Below are 22,118 nucleotides of genomic sequence, written 5' to 3' on the forward strand. Positions count from 1 at the left end.
TAATCTTTTGCCCATTTTTAAAGATTAGGTCATTTGTTTTCTTATTACTGAGTTGTTTCTTTATGTATTCTAGATGCCAGTACTTATAGGAATGTGTTCTACACATTTTCTTATCTTCCTCTCAGCTTGTGGCTGGTCTTCATTTCCTTAACAATACTTTCTGAAGAGCAGAAGGTTTTTTTTTTTTTTTTTTTTTTTTTTTGAAGAGCAGAAGTTTTTAATTGTATTGAAGAACAAAGAAATATGTCTTAGTAACTGCCATACACCCAACTTTGATCAGCACGGGAGATATAATAAAGCTGAAATTTGGACTTTTTCTTTTCAGCAAAATTGGCATCCATTGGCTTCTAGCCTATTTTTTCACTATCTGACCATGAAAGTTTTCACATCATTAAATATTATCTGAGAATATGATACGTTATGTGTACATAGTATTCTCATGGCTATATCTTAACTATCCCTCTCTAATTTGGGATGTTGTATTGATACCAGTCAATCTAAAAAAATAACAAAAAGAAAGAGGAATGCATGATTGACATCCTTGTTCAGAAGTCTCTGCGCACAACCCCGCTTCCTTTCTTAGCGTGAATGCTTATGGTTGCAAAGGCTGGGGCAAAGACGTCATCTTTGTTTTCTAGTTGTCTCTTCAGCAAGCCTACAGATGTCTTGAAACAAAAATCTTGACCTCCTTGTCATTTCTGTCACATTGTAGGTGCACCACATATACTCAATGGAGGGATAGTTAGAAAGAAAAAGGATTGCCCTGAACTTCATCCTCTCTCCTTCCTCTGGCAAAAGAAAATGGGAGTTTCCCTCAGCTGTCTACCTTGCTTTCTGAAATAAAGGGACCGAGAAGAAAGTTTTCTTTGAAGAGAAAACTTGCCAAGGAGATGTGGGTTCCCACAAAGCTTGGTGACAAGCCCTGTTGCTGCTCAGCAATGCCCTTAAGGGGCCCCGCCCCCTGCCCATATAAAGCCAGGCTGCACTGGGGGAGCAGCAGCTGGCACGCAGCCTCCAGCCTCCGGAGCACCGTCCTGGCCTTGGCACTGGCACTGGCACAAGCTATGGCAAATGAAGTGCAAGTCCTGCTCTCCCCGCTGAAAGGGGGGCATCCTCCTGCAGGTAGGCTACCCACCTGCCCTCTGCCGTCCTGCAGAGCGCACCGGTCTCCCTGCTGCTCCTCTTTCCATCAGCGCCTGCAACAGGGGCTCCCCAACAGAGCCAAGGTTCTTAGCGTTCCCTTGTCATATTAACGTCGCACGACCTCATTGCCTCCTACATCTTAGAACTCTCCGGGCTTATGTATACACCACCTGAGGATTGGTCAAGCCCCAGTTGAATTAAAACCTCATTAGAAATGAAGGGATAAGGGATTCAGAGCTTGTGAAAGGGAAGAGCTAAGGTTGGACCTTCCCTCCTGGGCTGTAGGTAAGCAGCGAGGCATCCACAGGAAGGCAATTTACTGCCATGGTAACCTTCTTCCCAAGAGGAGCCAGCTCTAAGTCTCAGTCACCCCAAGATGACTGTGCATCCTCTGACTTCGGACCCAGGGAAACCAGCTTCCACACAGAGGACAGCAACTTTATTTTTCTCTCTCTTCTCAGGCTTGGGGTTTGGCAGTGTTATCCAGAATGTAGTTTGCTTTGTCATCAAGCTGAGGAACACTTTTTAATACAGACCCAAGCACTGGAGGGGGCTGACTGGGGAAGGTAGCCATCAAAGTATTTGGCAAAGGAGCCATAGTTTTCTCTCACTCTTTATTTTTCTTTTTCTTAACGTAGACTCTCTGTAATATGGAAGTTAACTTTATTGTACTTACTGTTCATATAGCTTGGCTGAGGTGAGCAGGTCTATTTTTAGCCAGTTTTATGTTCTTTCAACTGTCTTCCTTCTTTTTTTCCTTAAGAAACATCTCAAAATCTTGACCACGTTGTTCTTGCCTTTCTCCATTGACAAAATTTATTTATTGGCATAATGCTTTGGCACCTTAAGCCAAGGTTTTTTCAGTTATCTTTGCTGCAGGGGATGCTGGCAGGAATCACCTTCAGAAAGCTTTGAAAATGGACACAGAGGTTCGATAGCTTTGTGGCAGACCGCTCACCTGAAAAGAGTCTGAATTTTACTACTAATTCTGAGCTTTAAGTTCTAGGCACTGTGCCCCGGTTTCCTGTGGCAGACTCCTGACCTTTTATACTTGCCATTGGATTTGGCAATAGTTAACATTATCTGTATTTAAAGTTAATGATGCTGGGGCGCCTGGGTGGCTCAGTCAGTTGAGCGTCACACTCTTGATTTCGGCTCAGGTCATGATCTCAGGGTTGTGAGATCAAGCCCCATATCAGGCTCGGAACTGGGTGTGGAGCCTGCTTGGGCTGCTCTCTCCCTCTGTCCCTCCCCACCTCTCTTAAAATAAATAAACAAAACAAAATAAACAAAATAAAGTTGATGCTAACTAATGGTCAGGAACTATACATGCAAATTATTAGAAGAAACATTCATTACAGAGAGGGAAAAAAAAAGAATACATTCTCTTCCCACCTCTTCCACCCCAATCCTTCATGAAACGGAGAAGCTAAAACCTGATTCACTAAATTACATTTATGCACAAAGAACACGAGACAAACTTAACCAAATAAAAGTTTGAATGAAACCACCAGGAACTTTCTATCCCACTGCTAATGATTGCTAATTACTCTGTGTACATAGCACACCATGACTCCATCAAGCATGTCACAATGCCCCTGGCATGACAATTAATTATTATGAACTGTGACACTACAGATAAGAGGTTTGGGGTAATTAGGATGGAGATGAAGGCAGACTTTTGCCTCCCCACGGAGAGCAAGCGAACAAAGAAACCTCATTCTTCAGCTTGTCTTGCTACATATTTTAAGTCTGAACCAGTTTGCTGTGGTGCAAAATGTTATTGATGGAACAATAATTCATTGCCAAAATGCCACTAAATCTTCACCTGATTTTTATAAGCAAAATAGAGATCCCTGAAAGTGGGCAGCAGGGGCGATATGGCGGGAAGGTACTGACACCACCTTTGGAATCGGGCAGAGTCTCGGCTTACCCTCTGCCTTCATTCCATACCCCTGGCTGCAGAATCCTCATCTCTCTTTTTTTTTTTAAGGTTTTATTTATTTATTTGACAGAGATCACAAGTAGGCAGAGAGGCAGGCAGAAAGAGACAGGCAGGCAGGCTCCCGCTGAGCAAAGAGCCCAAATGCAGGGCTCGATCCCAGGACCCTGAGATCATGACCTGAGCCAAAGGCAGAGGCTTTAACCCATTGAGCCACCCAGGCGCCCCAGAATCCTCATCTTTAAAGCAGCGGCTAATAAACAGCATCGATACTATTAGATTGTTATGATAATTAAAGGAGAAAACCCATGTAAAGCAGCTGACACGTGAATGTTAGTCGCCTTAAAATGCAGGCCCTAGGGGCACCTGGGAGGCTCAGTGAGTTGGGCCTCTGTCTTCGGCTCAGGTCATGATCCCAGGGTGCTGGGATAGAGCCCCGCATCAGGCTCTCTGCTCAGGGGGGAGCCTGCTTCCTCCTCTCTCTCTGCCTGCCTCTCTGCCTACTTGCGCTCTCTCTTTCTGTCCAATAAATAAATAAAATCTTAAAAAAAAAAATGCAGGCCCTAGTGAAACACACCTCTGGCAGAAGGAATGATCCTTCCTGGTCGCTCACAAGGGGTTCTGATGTTCACAGCAGTCAGAACAGAAGGGAACTGAAGGAAATGGACAAGATAAATGTGCTTGCCTCCTCATAGTTGAAAATGAAACCTCTCAGAAATCAACCAGCTGTCACTCTTTCCCACCTCCGTGTGAAGTGCTTAGTCACGTTTCTTTTTTGTATATTAATATAACATACATCTCAGTTTGGTTAGCCCTGGTTATCAGTTTGTGCTGAGAAACAAGACTACATTAAGCTTGAGGTGGTCTAGGTGCTATTCAGCTTAGCTTTGGATTTTCTGCTTTTTTGTTTTGCCTCGCTCTCAGTTTTAGAGGAAACCCATCACATGTATGGCCAAAAATCTGTGAGCGGAAGGTGATAGAAGGAAGCGAAGTACACAAGGAACTAGAAAGAGCAGGAGTTCCGAGGTTTTCTGTATTTCTTGCACGTTGTAACTGGGTGGGGGTCACTTTGAAACCCCCAGAGAAAATCAGTTTTCTGGCTCACTAATGAGAGAGGGAAGTTTGGAGACATGCGCAAGTGTGAATCTTATACAGAAAATGAGGGGGGAGCCATAGCTACAAAAGGGCTCGGATCATTTAAAATAGAATAAACACCACAGGCTTCCTTTTCTCAACTCCCGTCTGCTCAAGTCAATGTATGGGGGTTGATCTGTGAGGCTCAAGGAGAGGTTGTGAGACCCAGTCCCCCAGACATCACAGGGACAGGGGTTTGGATGACTGCAAGACCAGCTGCTTTCCTAGACACGGCCGCAGCCCTGCAGACCGGTGATGCACTGTCCTTGTTTCACAGAGGAGCAAACTAAATGTCAACAAGGTTGAGGGACTAGCCTGAAGCCATGCAGCTAGTGCGGGCAGTGGGGCTGAGATCTGAAAATAAAGGGGGCCCCATGCTCCCCTGCTCTAGAGCCCTCTCTCTTTACTTCACCAACTTTTCCTGACTTTCCTTTTGGGTCTCGATTGACATCTTAAAATGGGCTGACAAACTGACTCTAAATGCAAAGTGAATGTTTTATGCATATCTCAACTTTTAGTTAAAATCTTCAAATATAAGAGCTCGGTCACAAGGCAGCGTGTGCACAAACCTTTGTGTTATTCAGCCTTTTCCCGCCCATTTTCCACTGATTCGTGAAAGAGAAAAGCTTCTTTTGCGGGCAGATGTGTCTTTCTTTATCTTGACTATCCTCTACCAGAAATGTTGTCTGGAAGATCTTAACTGGAAGATTATCATATAGCATCCTAAACTCAAGTGCCTATTTTTGCAAGGTTATAAACTACAAAAGCAGCCAGAAGAGTATAATGCTTGCTCAGCAAAGGTTCATTTTCCCCACATAAATTTACATTTTCTAATGAAATTATCCAGAAGGGCATCTCTCTCTTTTACATTTTTTAAATCTCTAGTTCATTTTGCATAAAGTCTTATCTTATGTATTTGTACTCAACTATTAAAATGTTAAAATCAGTTCATATTTTACCTTGCCCAATTCCGATTGGTCCTTCTATAGAAGTTCAAAAGGCATTATAGTCTCAAACATGGAATTGTGTAAATTACTACAGCTTTAAGTAAGCTAAGTTACAGTGAAACTTCGAAGAGTTCTCATGAGTTGGTCCTACCTGGTCTATCGAACATGGGCAGTATCTGATTGTGTCAGATTGTAAATATTTATTTACAGTGGTTTATCTCAATTCTGGGAGACCAGTGTGACTAGTGTTCCCAGCAGAGCTTTGATGATGACCCTCCCGCAAACTGGTTCCATCTGGTTCAGTCACCCCAAGTAGTGCGAGGAGCCTTAATCTATATCTTAGTATGTCCATGTAGAGTATGGGGATATTATTTTCTGTGTCTTTCTGCTGTATGTGGCTGACCAAGCAAATTACCTACCAGAACAAGTTTGACACCAGAACTGTGCTCTGGAAATCCAAGGTGTGTGGGGTTTACCTATGTCTCCTAAATCACTGAGTTAGAGCATAGAGCCCCATCAGAGAGGATTCAAAGACTCCTGGATGAGAGTAGGAATCTTCTGGGAGGATTTTTAATTTCCCCTCAAATCTCTCTGTCTTATTATTCTTAAGAATACATTCTTCAATTTCTTCTGGCATTTACTTCTCTGTTAAGTGCCTTATATTCTTTCCAAAGGGAGGAAAGTGATTTTATTTTGGAGGCAAAGACTTAATGATAAAGATCACCTACTTCAGCTTCCATCAAATTCCCCCCAGGTCCTCCTAAGATGTTCATGTCAGGGGCACTTCTTGAACACACTGAGATCCAAGGGACTTACTGTTGTACTAGGCACCAACTTCCCTTTGAATAATACAAACTAGCCAGGCTAGTAGCCAGGCTCTACCTTTCTGGAACATTTATCCTTTGGTCTTCAGTCTCTCCTCTGGAACAACATCAAGTAAATACAAGTAATAGCAATTACCATAAACCAGGTGCTCATGTCACCTCTATTGTCTAGAGTAACCTGAACAATTATTCTTATTGAAGGATGCAGAAACTGAGTCTTAGGGGGATTTAAGTGTCTTGCTCAAGGTCCCAGAGCTCAGTAGGGGTAGAACTATCTGACCCTACATGAAATTTCCTCACCAGCATGGGTGCCTGGGTGGCTCAGTTGGTTAAGCATTTGACTCCTTTTTTTTTTTTTTTTTAAGATTTTGTTTATTTATTTGACAGACAGAGATCACAAGTAGGCAGAGAGGCAGGCAGAGAGAGAGAGATGTGGGGAAGTAGGCTCACTGCTGAACAGAGAGCCCGATGTGGGGCTCGATCCCAGGACCCTGGGGATCATGACCTGAGCCAAAGGCAGAGGCTTTAAGCCACTAAGCCACCCAGGCGCCCCTGCATTTGACTCTTGATCGCAGTTCAGGTCTTAATCTCAGGGTCTTGATCTCAGGGTGGTGAGTTTGAACCCTTTGTTGGGCCCCACACCTGGAATCTACTTAAAAAAAAAAAAAATTCCTCACCGGAAAACCATTCCTCCTCCACATGATAGCCCCTCAGATCTTTGGAGATGCCACCTACATTCTCTTGAGTCTATCTTCTTCAGAAGTGACGTTTCCATACTCCCTAGTTCCTCCTGTGATGTGGCTCCCTTCCTCACACTGGCCCATCTCCTCTTGACTTGTCTAGGTTGTCAAGGTTTTTGCAAATCAGTAGCACAGAACTCAACATTCCAAGGGGCATCTCATTTTTAACTATTGCTTATTTTAACTATTAACAAGTTTGCTTCTATAGTTGGTGATAATAATCAGTCTAGTAGAATAAATACATAGAAACAATAGCATCAGGGAAAACACAAGGAATGTTAATAAGAAAATAATTACAGCACTCTATATTTCAAAAGCACTTGTCACAGGGAGAAAGAAAAACACAGTTGGGAGGGGTACTGAAGGCCCAACCGCTAGACCTCCTGTTTGGCTCCTCTCAGCACAAGAGTCAGGGGCTGTGAACACCAGCCCCTTCACACAGAGGCACTCCCTCCTCCATCTTCCTGGGAAAGCCATCCCGCGGTTTATTTCACATCTACATTCCGTGGCTGTTCAGAAGATGTTTTCTCATCATTTGATTTCTGTTGCTGATTACTCTGCATGCCTTTTTCTCATATAATATGTGTCTCTTTCTGGGTATGCATGAATTTAAAGCAGACCATGTGTAAAAATAGCATTCTTTTCCTAGACTAACTCTAATACTGCAAAATTCTCATGAGAAGCTTTTATAGTCAATGAAAAAACAACTTGGTGATTCAAAATGACCAAGTGGAGTTTATTCCATGAATGCAAGAATGGTTTGATAGTAAGACAACCATTAATCTATCTTTATAGATTAATATCTGTTAATATAAGTAACCACATGAAGGATAAAAATCATGGATTATATCCATGAATGCTAAAAAGGCATTTCTAATTTTCAAGCCCAACGAAATAGTAATAGAAGAACATTTCCCTAATTTGAAAAAATATATATATTACATATACATATATGTTTTGTGTATATGTGTGTGTATCCACCTAAGTACACATCATATGTAATGAAAAAAATTAAAAGCAATCCCTTAAAAATTATTATAATGAAGATGTCAACCATCATTGACTATTTAACATTATTCTACAGGAAGTAGTACTATAATTCTTTACAGGTTATATAATGTTTTTTACCTGAAAAACCCAAGGGAATCAACAACAACAAAAAATTATAAACAGTAAGAACTCAATAAGGTCTGGGTATAAAGTCAGTGATATAAGAACAACAATCTGTCAGAGTTATAATTGAAGAATTGACCCCATTTACAATAGCAGCAACCAAGGTAAAATGCTTAAGGAATAAACTTGACAATAAATGTGTAAGATTTATGCAAACCAGTTACTGAGGGACCCCAAAGAAGATGTGAACAATGGAAATGCATACCATGTTCTTGAATAGAGAGTCACCAGAAATATAAACACATGAATTTTTCCTTAAAAAAAAAAAAAATCTTTAAATTTAAAGCAAGACCATTAAAAAAATGGACAAAAAAATTGAATGGCTCATAAAGAGAAAATAGAAATGGCTTCTAAAACACAGAAATAAGCTCAACCTTTAGTAAAATAGAAGAAATGCAAATTAAAACATGTTATCTTTTTAACTTCCTGGTCGATAAAACCAAATATTTCCCAGCTCCCATTGTTGTTAAAGTAGGAGGAAAAAAATCACTGTCATCTTCATTCCTGAGGCTGTAACTGGTACAGCCTCTGGGAAAGGCGATTTGGCAAGTTGTAACAAAATTTTAAATGCACATACCCTTCAGAACTAACAAGATCACTTGCATTGTTTGTGACATCAATGAATTAGAAACATCTGAAACGTCTAACATTTGGGAATTGGTTAAGTAAATACAGGACGTTCACATAATGAAAATGTAAAGCAAATGTTAAAAAGAACGACACATTTCTCTATATATAGATAGATAGGGAATTTACTCCAGAATGTATGATTGAATGAAAAATATAAATAAACAAGATGTAGAACAAGGTGTATCTTATGCTGCCATTTAAACAAGAGTAATATGTGTAATATCTGGGGATGAACACATAGGACATGTCTAACATTAGCAGTATCTAGGAGATGAACTAGGGGCTGGAAATAATGGTGGGAGAAGTGACTGCAGACTCTTTCACGCTTTTTGAATTATGGGCCTTATGCATATTTCACAAAATCAGCAATATATGTAATAATTTTTAAAGAACAGTGATAAAGTCAAATTTCTAAGTGCATTGAGAAATAGAATAGGTTTTCCTTACTTTTCATTTTATTGGACCGAGCTTTGGAATTTGCCAATTTGACATTTCCATAAAAAGAATTAACAGGTTCAAACAAATCAATGTCCATTTAACTTTTTCTCATTTGAGCTTGTCAGATTTTAGATGTGCAAATTTCCTGGGAACAGAGAGAAGTATTTGCTTTGACTTGCAATCTGAAATGGGTTTCCTTTTCAAAAGTTGATTTCATCTGACATTGTTAAACACTTGAATTGCTGTGAGGTCATCTGTAGCCTAATTAACACTAATTGATCTCCTGAATGGCAGGATTTTTAATGTAGTTTATTTACTCATTAGAACATCTGAGCTTGGCCAATGTCCGGAGGTTTGGGGTCTGGGATGGAAGGTGGGGTTCCGGTGGGATCAGAGGCATCTCTCCTGAATTAAATGGCTGTTACCATCACATGCCCTGACCTTTGGCTCATCTCTCAGAATCTGTGCTTTTGAATGCTTTAGTTGGAAAGAAAAAAAAAGTGCAAGGCTTGCACAAACTTTAATCTTATGGGAAAACAAGAGGGTCACATTGTAATTGTCTGTGACTATCATAAAAAGCATAGTTGGTTTGATAACAAGAAAAAAATGTTTTTCAGTGAAATGCCTAAGGGAGTATGTTGCTATTCTTCTCCCCAAACCAAAGGTGTAAATCTCTGCTACTTTTCTTAACCTCAGTTTCTGCTCTCTGAACATAAACAAGCAGACCTCAGCCCTTCTCCGCTTCCCCACCTTGTCTGCCTAACACAATATTTTTTCTTCTATTCAGTTCAAGGTAACGTTTTATTGTGTTGTTTTAAATAAAAGTTTAGATCTTCAAAAAAAGTAAGTTCTAAAATTCTTTTCAAATCTAAATTCATACCTTGAATAAGAAAAGCAAGCCTACTGTTTTTATTCTAATCACAACTCCTGTGTTGATGCTTGTTTGTTTATCTGTTTTGGTTTTTTTGTTTGTTTGTTTGATGCTTGTTTGTTTATAGTAAAGGCTGGAGGAATGAGAATTTCCAAAAAACAAGAAATTGGCATCCTGGAGAGACATACCAAAAAAACAGGATTAGAGAAAACAAGGTAGGGATTACTTAATTTCTTCTCCTTCATCACCTCAAGGAGTTTTGAGCGACTGCTTCCAGAAGTCAGAGGCCTCCCTGAATTTTACGATAAACCAAGGCTCCCCAGGCCTTTACTGAACAGGGTTAGAGGCAGCCAGCTGAGGAGTGGGGACAGGGGCTAAAGATGAAAGGCACATTCAGGTGAAAGGTTGCTACCTTCTAGAAAACTCTTTCTGGGCCCACTCATTACCCACATCCTCCTCCTCTCTGCAGCCCGCCCAGCTCCCTTGTACTTACAAAGCACAATCCTGAGTGCATCCAAACCTGACTCATGTTCCTTGATCCTATTTTCAAATTAGCCTTTATAAAATAATGTCCCAAGGCTGGCCCTGTTTTCATAATATGCTTTCTGCTGTAGCAAATCTTCTGAATTAAAAATAAATGGTTTTGGGGGGGGGGGCGGTTGTTTTAAATCCATCACTTAATTATTTAGAAAATAATGGTCATGATATTCGGCATAGCCAGAAGGCATAGAGATAACTGAAGTTGGTCTCTCCCTGTTCTTTTTGCTGTGACCTTGACAAAAGGCACAACTCAGCTGAGAGCTGTGGGCTGCGGAGGTGCGCAAATGGCCCAAGCACGGGACTGTGGTTAAGGAAAATGACTGTGTTGAAAAAGAAAGAAACGTGCAAAACTCCAAGGAGGTGATGGGGACACTTAGAGACAATTTCAACATGGTTTCTACAGATGAGTTGAAGAGTGATTCAAATGGAGTCAGTTAGAGGACGTTCAGGGATGCGTAGGGAAGTGTAACAGTAGTCTCAGAAGGGAATGCAGTGGGAAATAGACTGTGGAATTTCTCTGGCTCTTTCATATAAAATTATTTTGAAATCATTTTTAAAGTTTTCTTCCCAGTTTCTGGGAAGAGAATTTTCTGAGGATTTGTTCCACTTTTAAAATGAAATGCGCATTGGCCCCATTACCAGTTAAGTTTTTTGTTTCTTCTGATATCAGAAAATAATTGCCACACAATGAAAGCCAAGGCTGTAAATCCTCAGCGGCTGACCCAGCTCTAGGACAATTCTTAGAACAGAGAAAGCCCTTGAAACGACACCAGACTGTTGTTGAACTGCAGGCTGGTTTGATTCTGTTACTAAAACCTGATCAAGCATAAGCCCTGTTTATGGTGGCCCTGGTTAGCATGCCTGGGCCAGGGGCTGGGGAACTCAAAAGTCATGGCTTGGAAATGACATTCATTTGGCAGCCAGTAGACGAGGCATTCGTTCCTCTGCACCTCAGGAAATGGGGACTCAACTATGAATTCTGGCATCAGCCGAATGTTGTGGGAAGAGCTGACCAGAGAGTAATAAAGTGGAGATTGGAACCCTCTTTAAAAATTCAGTTGTTGTCTTATAGTCATTCAAAAATGAGAATGGGGGAGGGGTGACACCCGGGTGGCTCAGTTGGTTAACCGTCTGCCTTCAGCTCAGGTCATGATCCTGGAGTCCCAGGATGGAGTCCCACGTCAGGCTCCCTGCTCAGCAGGGAGTCTGCTTCTCCCTCTACCCTCCTCCCCCTCTCATGCTCGCTTTCTCTCTCTCTCTCTCTCTCTCCCAAATAAATCAATAAAATCTTTTTAAAAAATGAGAATGGGTCCACAGCAGAACATAAACAGCAGGAAATAGCTCCACCTCTCTATTGCCCTATTCACTAGCATCAGTTATAGGTATGGGGGTCCGATGTGTGTAGGATTTGGGGGCCACTTTAAAGAGAAGTAATGAAACATCATGTATATTAAAGGGCTGGGCACTGGCCTGACCGTGAGGGGGAAGGAGCCGGTGCAGGGCGAGGCCCTGAAGCTGGAGCTTCATTCCCTCCACCCTCAATCTCCTCAGCCGTTGACATGCCTGTGCTTCGGGAGTGCTTGCAGGAAATAGGAGGTCCTCATTTTCATGGACAAACATCCTTCCTTACATCTTCTTGGAGGATGGCTTTTGCAAAATGTATCAGAGAAAATAAATTTCTAAGTATCATCCGTCTATGTCCATGTCCTAATAACTTCCCCTCACCAATGCCAACCATCCAGGGGGGGAAAAAAAGGCCAAATGCAAAGTTTCCATCAAGAAGCTGTACAAGCAGGCTCAGCCCTGATTGACGCTCTCCTACAAAATAAATTGGCCCAAGAAAAAGAAGCCAGACGCAAAAGAGCCCATGCTGTGTGATTCCTTTTATGAAGTACAGAAACAGTCGAAACTAATCTGCAGGGCTCTAAGTCAGGGGAGTGGTTATCCCTGGGGGCGGCTGGTTTGGCTAGTTGTGAAGAGTCACCAAGCTATATACACCCATGGAAAGATGAAATAAAAATACACCAGTAATAATAACTTGGCCTACAAAGATTTTTACAGCACACGGACACACAAAAGCAGAATTTTTTTTTCTTCTGGATACTGCCAAGCAGAATAATAGCTTAAAGGCCAAGTAGACAGTCGCTGTAGCAATCATTTAACGTCCTTAGTAGGAAAGTTTTTGGGTCCTATGTGAAATTTTGTTTCATCTTTACAGTGCCATTGCAAGTGTTGCCAAACTCCAGGCCATGGATGCTCTGAATGACACGCTGGAGAAGGTGAGGCAGGGGTGTGAGTGAGGCCCCTCATGGGACACTCCCAGTCAGGATTTATCCAACGGTCAGGTCGAATGAGTGAACAAAGCTGAGCACTGAGCTTTTATCCAACTCAGACATTTGCCGTTCTTGTGGAGGACTCCACTCTCAGTCCAAGGAACACAAAGAGGTTTTGGTGAGAAGACCTGTTTCTCCCAAGTTCCTAGTGTCTATTTAATAAATCATCTCAAAAATAAGACAGAAAACAAGGCAAGAATCATGACACTGAAGTGGCAGAGTTGTACTGTGACATCCCGAATATTTCTCAGAATCATCAGCATGTTTTTATAAAAAGGCAGCCTTTGGATTGGGACTTGAGCAGTGCGGGACCTTGCTACCCACCACTTCCTACCCACAAGGCAATATTTGATTTGAGGTGAAAGTGGGTGGCGGACGGTTGCACAGGTTAGGGCTGGAGGAATGCTCAGCACTGGCTAGGTTTATCCAGGAAAATCTGTTCGTGCAGGTGGCTGGCCATTGCTAAATTTATTCTCTATCTTGTATTTCTTCTAAGTAGCTCCAGAAACTCAGAAAACTCTTACCAGATTAACAGTGGTTTGGTTTTGGATTTACTAGTTTGTTTTTGAATTTCGTAGGTAAACTAAGTGAAGGTCCTTATTCTACCCCGCTGGGGCAGATAATTTGCATTGAAAGCAAGGAATAACCACTCTGCTGCTCTCCTGTTAATGGAAGGGACAGGACTGTGCATAATTTATAGAAGGAAGACTGTCACTGCCAAAATCAGGGCTCTGGAAAAGATGGGAGCAGAAACTGAGCAGCTAGACCTCTAGGGGACTCCATTTGGTAGCGGCTTCTCTACTTTATTGGTATGACCTTGAGCAAATTACTCATACTGTGCCCTAGATAAATTATTTGTAACATGGAGATAAGGAAGGGCGCCTGGGTGGCTCAGTTGGTTGAGTGTCTGACACTTGATCTCCGCTCAAGTGTTGATCTCAGAGTCTTGATCTCAGGGTCACAAGTCCAAGCCCCGTGTTGGGCTCCATGCTGGGCATGGAGTCTACAAAAAAAAAAAAAAAAAATGATGATAAGGAAGAGTATATCCTTCACAGGGTTGTTGTGTGGAATGAATGAGTTTGTACGTGTGATGCTTTTAAAACAGTGCCTGGCACATTGTAACCTGTTTGCACTCTGGTTAGTAGTACTGGTTCTGTGACAGCAAAATAAATAGATGTGTCTGAGGTCCACGGGATGTATCAAGGCAGATGGTACTAAGCAGATTTTTTTTTAAAGTAATTTCCATGCCCAACATCAGCTGAAACTCACAACCTCGAAATTAAGAGTGGCATGCTTTACTGGCTGAGCTGGCCAGGTGTCCCAGTCCAAGGCGAGATCTTGATTATAGGCTACAGCTACAAAGCCTTCTAATGTGAGGGGCTTGGTTCTCCCACAAATAGATTTGAGGTGATATCATAAACAGCCCTCTGCCTCCCTGGCTTTAGCAGAGGGGCTGGGATGAATGTGCCAAAGCAACACAGGCTGCAGGCTTCTGCATCCCACGTCCTCCACCTGCCCACCATACCCCTCTTCCTCGGGGGCCACGGACTGGGTGCACTCGTAAATGGAACTGGAGGGATTGGCACAGTCCTCTAGAATATATGTTAACCCAAAATAAAATGTTTAAAGGGAGTGGTCAGTAGAAGTTGATTATGCTATACATTTTTTAAAAAAGATTTTATTTATTTATTTGACAGTGAGAGAGGGAAAATAAGCAGAGAGAGAGGGAGAGGGAGAAGCAGACCTCTTCCGAGCAGGGAGCCCGAGGCAGGGCTCGATCCCGGGACACTGGGATCATGACCTGAGCCAAAGGCAGACGCTTAACAGCTGAGCCACCCAGGCACCCCTATGCTATACATGAGTTACGGTGCCAGAGTCTATATTGTTTTTGATAGACATCTATGCTTATGTCTTGACATAGAGGAGTTCTTTCCCTTTCAGTTAAAAATATCACTTCCTTATTTCACAGATTAAAAGAAAAATCAACAACAATAACAACAAGTTGTATTTGTAAACCACAGGAAAACATTGAGATGGTGTGTTGTTACAAATATTTTTAACAGCAACTGTACCTATTTAAAAAAAGAAAAACACAATTTTAACTCTTAGTTCAATGTTTACTGCCGTAGGGTTGTGGCTAAGAGTATAGAGTTTACTAGTTAGAGCAGGGCTGACATCAGACATCAGATGTGTCTCCTGATGGCTCTGTCACTCAGATTTCCTCCCTTTCCTATGCCTCTGGTTCCTCATCTGTAAATGGGAATGTGGTTAATAGGATCCAGTTCACAGAAATGTTGTGAGAATAAAACGACCTTATGTAATATACACGAAGTACTTAGCAGAGCCAAGTGCAGTTCGCCCTAATAAATGTTAGCTTCTATTCCCGGGCAAGCATGCTACAGGACCTCACTTGGAATCCTAGGCAAAGGATAAAAGGCCAGCAACAAAATCAAGTCCCAAGATCACCATATATGACTATCTTGAGTATGGTAATTGGTGGGATCCATGTGTTTTCTTACCACTAAAAAATCCCTCCTGAGTCCATAGTTCAACCTGAAGCATAATAAGATTTTTTTTATAAGAGAGAGGGAGAGAACACAAAGGGTGAGAGGCAAGGAGGGAGGTACAGAAGGAAGGAGAATCTTAAGCAGATTCTGCACTATGCTAGGGCTCTGTCTCTTGACCCCGAAATCAAGAATCCAAGGCTTAACCCACTGCGCCACCTAGGAGCCTCTTAAGATTTTATAGTAAAGGTCAACTTGGGATGGAAAAACGTTTTAAAAATAGATCTGTTGAGATCTGTGGTTGTCAGGAGCTAGGGGTGAGAAGAGGGTTTGACCAAAAAGAGATAGGAGGAAATTTGAGGGTTGAGGGTTCTGCCTCTTAATTTTGGTCACAGACTGTATATACTTGTGAAAACTCATAGAACTGTACACTAAAGGGGTATATTTTACTGTAAAAAATTATATGTTAATTTTGGGGCGCCTGGGTGGCTCAGTGGGTTGGGCTTCTGCCTTCAGCTCAGGTTGTGATCCCGGGGTTCTGGGATCGAGCCCCACGTCGGGCTCTCTGCTCCGCAGGGAGCCTACCTCCACCTCTCTCTCTCTGCCTGCTTCTCTGCCTACCTGTGATCTCTGTCAAATAAAAAAAAAAAATTATACGTTAATTTTAAAATGAAAAATGCATAAACTATATACTGCCTCATACAAAAAAAAATAAGATATATAAAAGATAGAGAAATGTAAGTATAGATATCTACTGATGGATTTTCACCAGCATTACCATTCCCCCACAATATATTTGTCATGAAGACCTAACAATATTTAATTGGCCAGAAGAAATACAGTAGCAGAAATGAAGGTCATATCCTCTGCATTTAGAAACATTCATGCCCTCAGCTAGAGTTATGTCTGGTCCCAAGAATCCATGTTAATTCTCATACCAATGCAAGAATTTAAGAGTCTAAGGCAGTGGGGCGCCTGGGTGGCTCAGTGGGTTAAGTGTCCGACTCTTGATTTCAGCTCAGGTCATGATCTCAGGGTTGTGAGATCGAGACTCACATCACCTCCACGCTGAGCATGGACCCCACTTGGGAGTGTCTGTCTCCCTCTCCCTCTGCCCTGTCCTTCACGCACATGTGCATTCTGTCTCTCTCTCTCTCTCTAAGAAAAAATAAAAAAGAGTCTAAGGCAGTAAGAGGACAGTCTTATTCATAGGATCTCATCAACCACTTACACATGGCAAGACATTTCTATCCACATGTCACTCATCCCTGGATACCATGCTTTAAAACTGACCTAGGGGTTGAGATGTAAGTGATTGAAAAACAATCCCCCAAAGCCTGTAATTGTATGAATCTAGGTGGGAAGCAGGCTGAAATTTTCCCTTCCCACTACTTCCCCCAACTCTCCTCTGCACACAGAACTCTGTCTCCCACTACCTTTCTCCTTGCCTCCTTCCCTCTCCAGATAGCCCTTCCTGCCTCTTCCAGCCCTACTTAATGAGAAAACTCAGGTTCCCGGGTGACAGGCCATATAACCTGGTATTCCTGCAGAAAAGGCCTTAGGTAACCCCCAAATTCTCTCAGCTGAAAATCTGGAAGAACCGGTCTTAGACCAAGTTCCACCAACTCCTTCAAGGCTGTTTGACTTTTTAGAAGACACGTAGTTCCTCTGAGACTTACGGTCGTTCATTTAATCTTTTTTTTTTTTTTTTTTTTTTTAAGGCAGGGAGTGGAAGACAATGATACTGCCAAATATAATTCTGTAGACGGTTATGGAAATAAAATTTGGCAATCATTGTGAAGCTACTCTGAACATGAAAGTATCCAGTTGAAGCATTAGTAACAGGGTCAGGTTATGGTATGGCGTGGGGTGGATTGTTGAAGCCTAGTTAAAGTTGGGGCCACTTTTCAAGTTGCCGAATGTGTCACCACTGCCAGAGTTAGTGAGATGTATGTGAAATGGGATCCTGAGGGAGCGGAAACTATCAAAGGCATCTGCAAATCTAAAAAGGTGTCTCTTGTTCTGTAGATGAACATCACCGTAGGAGTAGCCTTGAATTTCATTGACTCGAGCTGAATGTTTTGTTTTAAGCATTTTGCTTAACAGGGTGTGGAAATCTAAGTGCTAACATTCAGGCTGGAAGTTAACACCCTGGAAAGATGAATAGAAGAACTGCCAGTCTGTGAATACTACCTAACTTAGGGCTCTAAAACAAAACCTGCCACTCATTTTCTTGCATCTAGAATTTCTTTCACATCTCCAATCATAAAGACTTTTATTATGCTTCTTTTGCTTTTTTCTCGAAAACGCAAACTATAGATTCTGAGGTCACAGCTACCCAAGATGAAGGTAGATTCTGCATGTGGGAGTTTCTATTGATCTGCTTTTCAAGTTCAGTATGTTGCCCCTTATGTGATGGAGTCTCAGCAAGACCGAAATCCTTGTACACACACTGGCCTTGAATTCTTTCCCTTACGGGGTTCCTCGAGATTCTCTATCCTAATGAATCAGACAAGAAACACCTTTCTTTTTTTACAAACACTGTCATTCTATAAAGACTAATGATGAAAAATCCAAAGCTTCCCCAAGGTTCAGATGCCAGACTGAAGCCTGGCTGGAGGTGGTACTCTGGAAAGCTATTCCTACTTATTTCTGGTTCCCGCTAGAAAAATACAATCGCCCTATTGCCATTGATACAAAATCTACAGCAAAGATTTAGTCTATTTCAAGGTTAACCATTTTACTAACAGTTTCAATTCTGATAGAAGACTCTTTGTAGACTCTCCACCTGCAATCCGCAAGTCCTTCTACATTCAGGTTTTCTCCATTGAGGGAATGGAGCATATGAGAAAGAGAACTTGATTCTCTTGTTGATTATTCAAGAGTTGCTGGACAGCCCTGCTCTAGGCTCCTTAAGATCTGTACATTTGTAATTTAATAATCATGGGCAGTTTCCCTAAGGCTGTTATCTTGGCCAGAATTATTTCCATTTCTTTCTCAATCCTGTTGATTTTTTCCCCCTTAAACTTTCCCAGATCAGTTCACAGATGGCCAACAGGCCCCAGGGACAGCCTCCCATTAATTCTGATCTTCCTGAAAAACAGTTGAGCAGAACTTTGAGGACCTCTGTTAAATGCCTTAGTAAAAATGTAGCCCCTAACCCTTATGCATTACTGGTGGGAATGGAAAATCTTATAGCCACTATAAAAAAAAGCCACAATATGGCAGTTCCTCAAAAAATTAAACATAGAAATCTGTCATCCAGCAATTCCACTTCTGGGTATATACCCAAAAGAATGGAAAGCAGGGATTTGAACAGATGTTTATACACCAGTGTTTATAGCAACATTATTCACAATAGTCAAAAGGTAGAAGCAACCAAAATGTCCATTGTCATATCATCATCACACATCCATATGAATGGAGAAACAAAATGCGGTATACACACAGTCAGTGGGATACTGTTCAGCCTTAAAAAGGAAGGGAATTCTGACACATATCACAATGGGGTAAGCCTTGAAACGAAAGAAGCCAGACACAAAAGGACAAATCCCGCATGAGTCCACTTACACGTGATACCCGGAGTAGTCAGCAGTCATAAGACAGAAGGTAGAATGTGGTTGCCAGAGGCTGGAAGGTGGGAGGAGGGAGCGAGGAGTTGTTGTTTAAAGGATACAGAGCTTCAGTTTGATGTGATGTAAAAGTTCTGGAGATGAACGGCAGAGATGGTTGCACACCAGTGTCAATGCATTTAATGCCGCCAAACTGTACGCTTGAAAGTGGGTGAAATGGTCAATTTTGTCCTGCGGATTTTACCACAAATTTTTAAGAGATTAAAAAAAAAAAATTACAGCCTCTAAAGTGTGGAGATAAGCCTAGAGACGGTCAGGTCATGAGTTGATGCCTCCCCTCCCCCGCCGTGGTCACTGTCACAGCGACTCTGTGGCTTTGTCTCCTCAGCATCGACTTGTCATCTTGCCCTGTCTCACCTTGGCTACTTGCCCACATTTCTTCTATGTCAGAATTACTTGTTTCCTTTCCCACCCCCTTCATCTTCTGCTTGACTTCATGTAACCTGGCAGGCGTTCCTCCCACCTGTAATCTCTTGTATGTGGTTTAGAGCCAACCTGAAACAATCCATCTGTTCTAGTCGACACTGAAGACACCCAGTCTGGAAGAAAATTACTGAAGTCAGTGGCCTCTTAAGTTTCCTTTTGGTTCTAATGTTAAAACAAAAACAAAACACACTGCCCTTACCACACTCTAAAATATCTTGTGGCCCAATGATAATTAATCTGGCAAAAAAAAAAAAAAAGTCACTCGCTCTTTTTTAGATTATAAAGCAACATTTATGACTAATACCTCGATTATATTTCTTCCTTCCTGCTAGAACGCCCGCAGAGACCATCCTTGGGTTTCATTATGATATTACTTCTGCCTGCTCATGGTGAAAGAAAAATTGTAGAAAAATACTCACAGGCAAAGTAAAGAAGAAGATGGGGAATTGCTCATAATTCCTCAGAGATAAGCACTATTAACACATCAGTGTATATTCCTCCAGGGTGTTTAATTGTTTAAGACCAAGAAGAAAGGACTTTGTGGAGTCAAGTAGCACATGAAAGGGAACGCTGTGTGCCTAGAGCTCAGGGACATTTGAGAAGAGATATAAGACACGTATGTTTTCCCTGGCTTAGAAGAGGCCAAACAAACCATAAACAATGTGATGCTTGGGGTCATATGTAGTTTATCTCCCCCTTTATTTGGCTTGAGTGTGAGGGCAAGGGCATGTAAGTTCTGCAGCGATGTTAATTCCTCATGAGCTGAGGCATCCCTTCCTTGCTGGCTAAGGTGGGTGTCCTTAGGTATCTTTCTGTTGTATTGATTGGCTTAGAAACCAAGAACTGGAATGGACCCAAAAGGTCACTAGGTCCAAATTCTTTTCCTAGGAGAACTGCATGTGAATTGTTTACAGTACTGGGCACCTTTTCCATCTGAAGCTGTCCTTAGTGTGAATTCCATAAGGTCGCTTGGTTCCATATGAAATTCCTCTTACTGTCAAAAGTCTCAGTTTGTATTCACTTGAGCCGTTTTCACTTGTTCACTGGAGCCCTATTCCTCACAGATATCTTCCGTGGGATGACTAATAAGAACTTTTGTTACCTGGAGCTACTAATCACTCCTCAGCTTTCTTTTTATGAGGCAGTGGAGACTGAACCATAGGAAAATGCCAATATTGGACCATTTTTTTACCTACAGAAACAGCCATTTCAAGCTTCAACATACTAACTGGCCCTAACTCTCCATGGCTTCTTTCAGAGGTTCCTTATTTTTGATCTTTTGACAATGGAAGGAAGGGTTCCTCCCCAGTGGGACCTTCTCTGGTGTTCCCTACAGCCTCCTTAGAATATATATATACTATATATATATATATATATATATATATATATATATACTGATCTATATATGCACCAAAATACTTGTTAATCTTGGAGGACTGATGAGATATAATTAAGCATTCCTACCTTTAAAAGTGTCACTTCAAAACATACATATAAATGCATATGTGTATCCTGTACATCATCTTGTGTATAATATAGTTGATAGTTTTCAAAATCAAGAACAAGCTAATGAGAGAAACTGGATGAATGCATCCATGTGTGAGCCCAGAACAGGAGGTGGTATGGGAAAAAGACGTATGAAAGAAGTAACCAGAACTGTGAAGTTGCCCTGACCAACCATGTGGCCCTCTGCTACTGTAACACTTCATGACCAAAGAGATCCAATGCGCTTATTTTTTCTTTCCTTCTCACCTTTAGCTCAGCCATAAATTTCCAGCAGTAATGCATATGGCACATCAAAACCCAGACCTGCCCTGGAGAAGGTCACTCCACTGAAAAGGATCTACATTATTCAGCAGCCTCGAAAATGTTAAGCTGGAACGTAAAACACAGGCGTCTGGCCAACTGCCGCGAACATCTGACAGCTTAGTGAAAAGGACCAAAATGTTCCATAGGCCTAGTGCACTTGCTTGGTAAATAAAACAGCTTTTGTATCTTCTCTTTTGACTTTAGATAATAAAGCATCCAAATTTATAAATCCAGTGCCTTCTTGGGCCTCATTTTGGTCCAGGTCAGGATCCCACAGATGATTACAAAGGTAATCCTGTGGAAAACTGGAGAATCCAGAACACTTCAGTATTCCACGCCACCTCCTAGGTTAGGCCCTTTTCTCCTTGATGCTGACCCTGAGCTCTTCCACCCACAGTGAGTTCGCTCGCAAGGACAGAGGGGAGACGGGAACACTCTGAGCTGTGCAGAGGCCAATACTCTATGAAAACGTGAGGCGGGATTCTTCTCAGTATGTTTGTCCTAAGATGCTCCAGCTTTCACTTGAGGTGAAATGTCGTTTCCAGCTCCTCACATAAATATGGAAGTTCCTTTTGAAGGTCTGGTGAGGGAAAATGAAAGCCTTAGGTTTGTTACAAACATATTGTCTTCTGTAAAGCTATCAAGGATGAAAGGTAGAATTACAGTTTCAGCAGAAGATTTGTTCAGGGCTTCCCACAAAGTTCATGCTCTTGAACCTGGGGATGGGGGGGTCATGATGCTGTAGGGCATTGTGATTAGGGTATAGATGTTGGTTTTATTTTTTTTTAAAGATTTTATTTATTTGACAGAGGGAGAGAGATCACAAGTAGGCAGAGCAGCAGGCAGAGAGAGGAGGGGAAGCTGGCTCCCTGCTGAGGCAGAGACCCCGACATGGGGCTCCATCCCAGGACCCTGAGATCATGACCCGAGCTGAAGGCAGAGGCTTAACCCACGGGGCCACCCAGGCACCCTGTTTTTTGTTTTTTTTTTAATAAAGATTTTATTCGTTTATTTGTCAGATAGAGAGTGCAC

General features: G+C 41.9%; 1 protein-coding gene across 1 annotated transcript; it reads left to right on the forward strand.

Moving 5' to 3' along the window:
• Positions 1-743: 743 nt before the first annotated feature.
• Positions 744-21,315, forward strand: DAPL1 (death associated protein like 1). The gene is given in 5 exon segments (XM_047722803.1): positions 744-1,122; positions 9,970-10,057; positions 12,601-12,661; positions 21,036-21,081; positions 21,084-21,315. Coding segments are annotated over 5 exon segments (495 nt in total). The 5' UTR covers positions 744-890; the 3' UTR covers positions 21,152-21,315.
• The last annotated feature ends 803 nt before the right edge of the window (positions 21,316-22,118 follow it).

This window comes from Lutra lutra, chromosome 3 (genome assembly GCF_902655055.1).
Source record: "Lutra lutra chromosome 3, mLutLut1.2, whole genome shotgun sequence".
Lineage (NCBI taxonomy): Eukaryota > Metazoa > Chordata > Mammalia > Carnivora > Mustelidae > Lutra > Lutra lutra.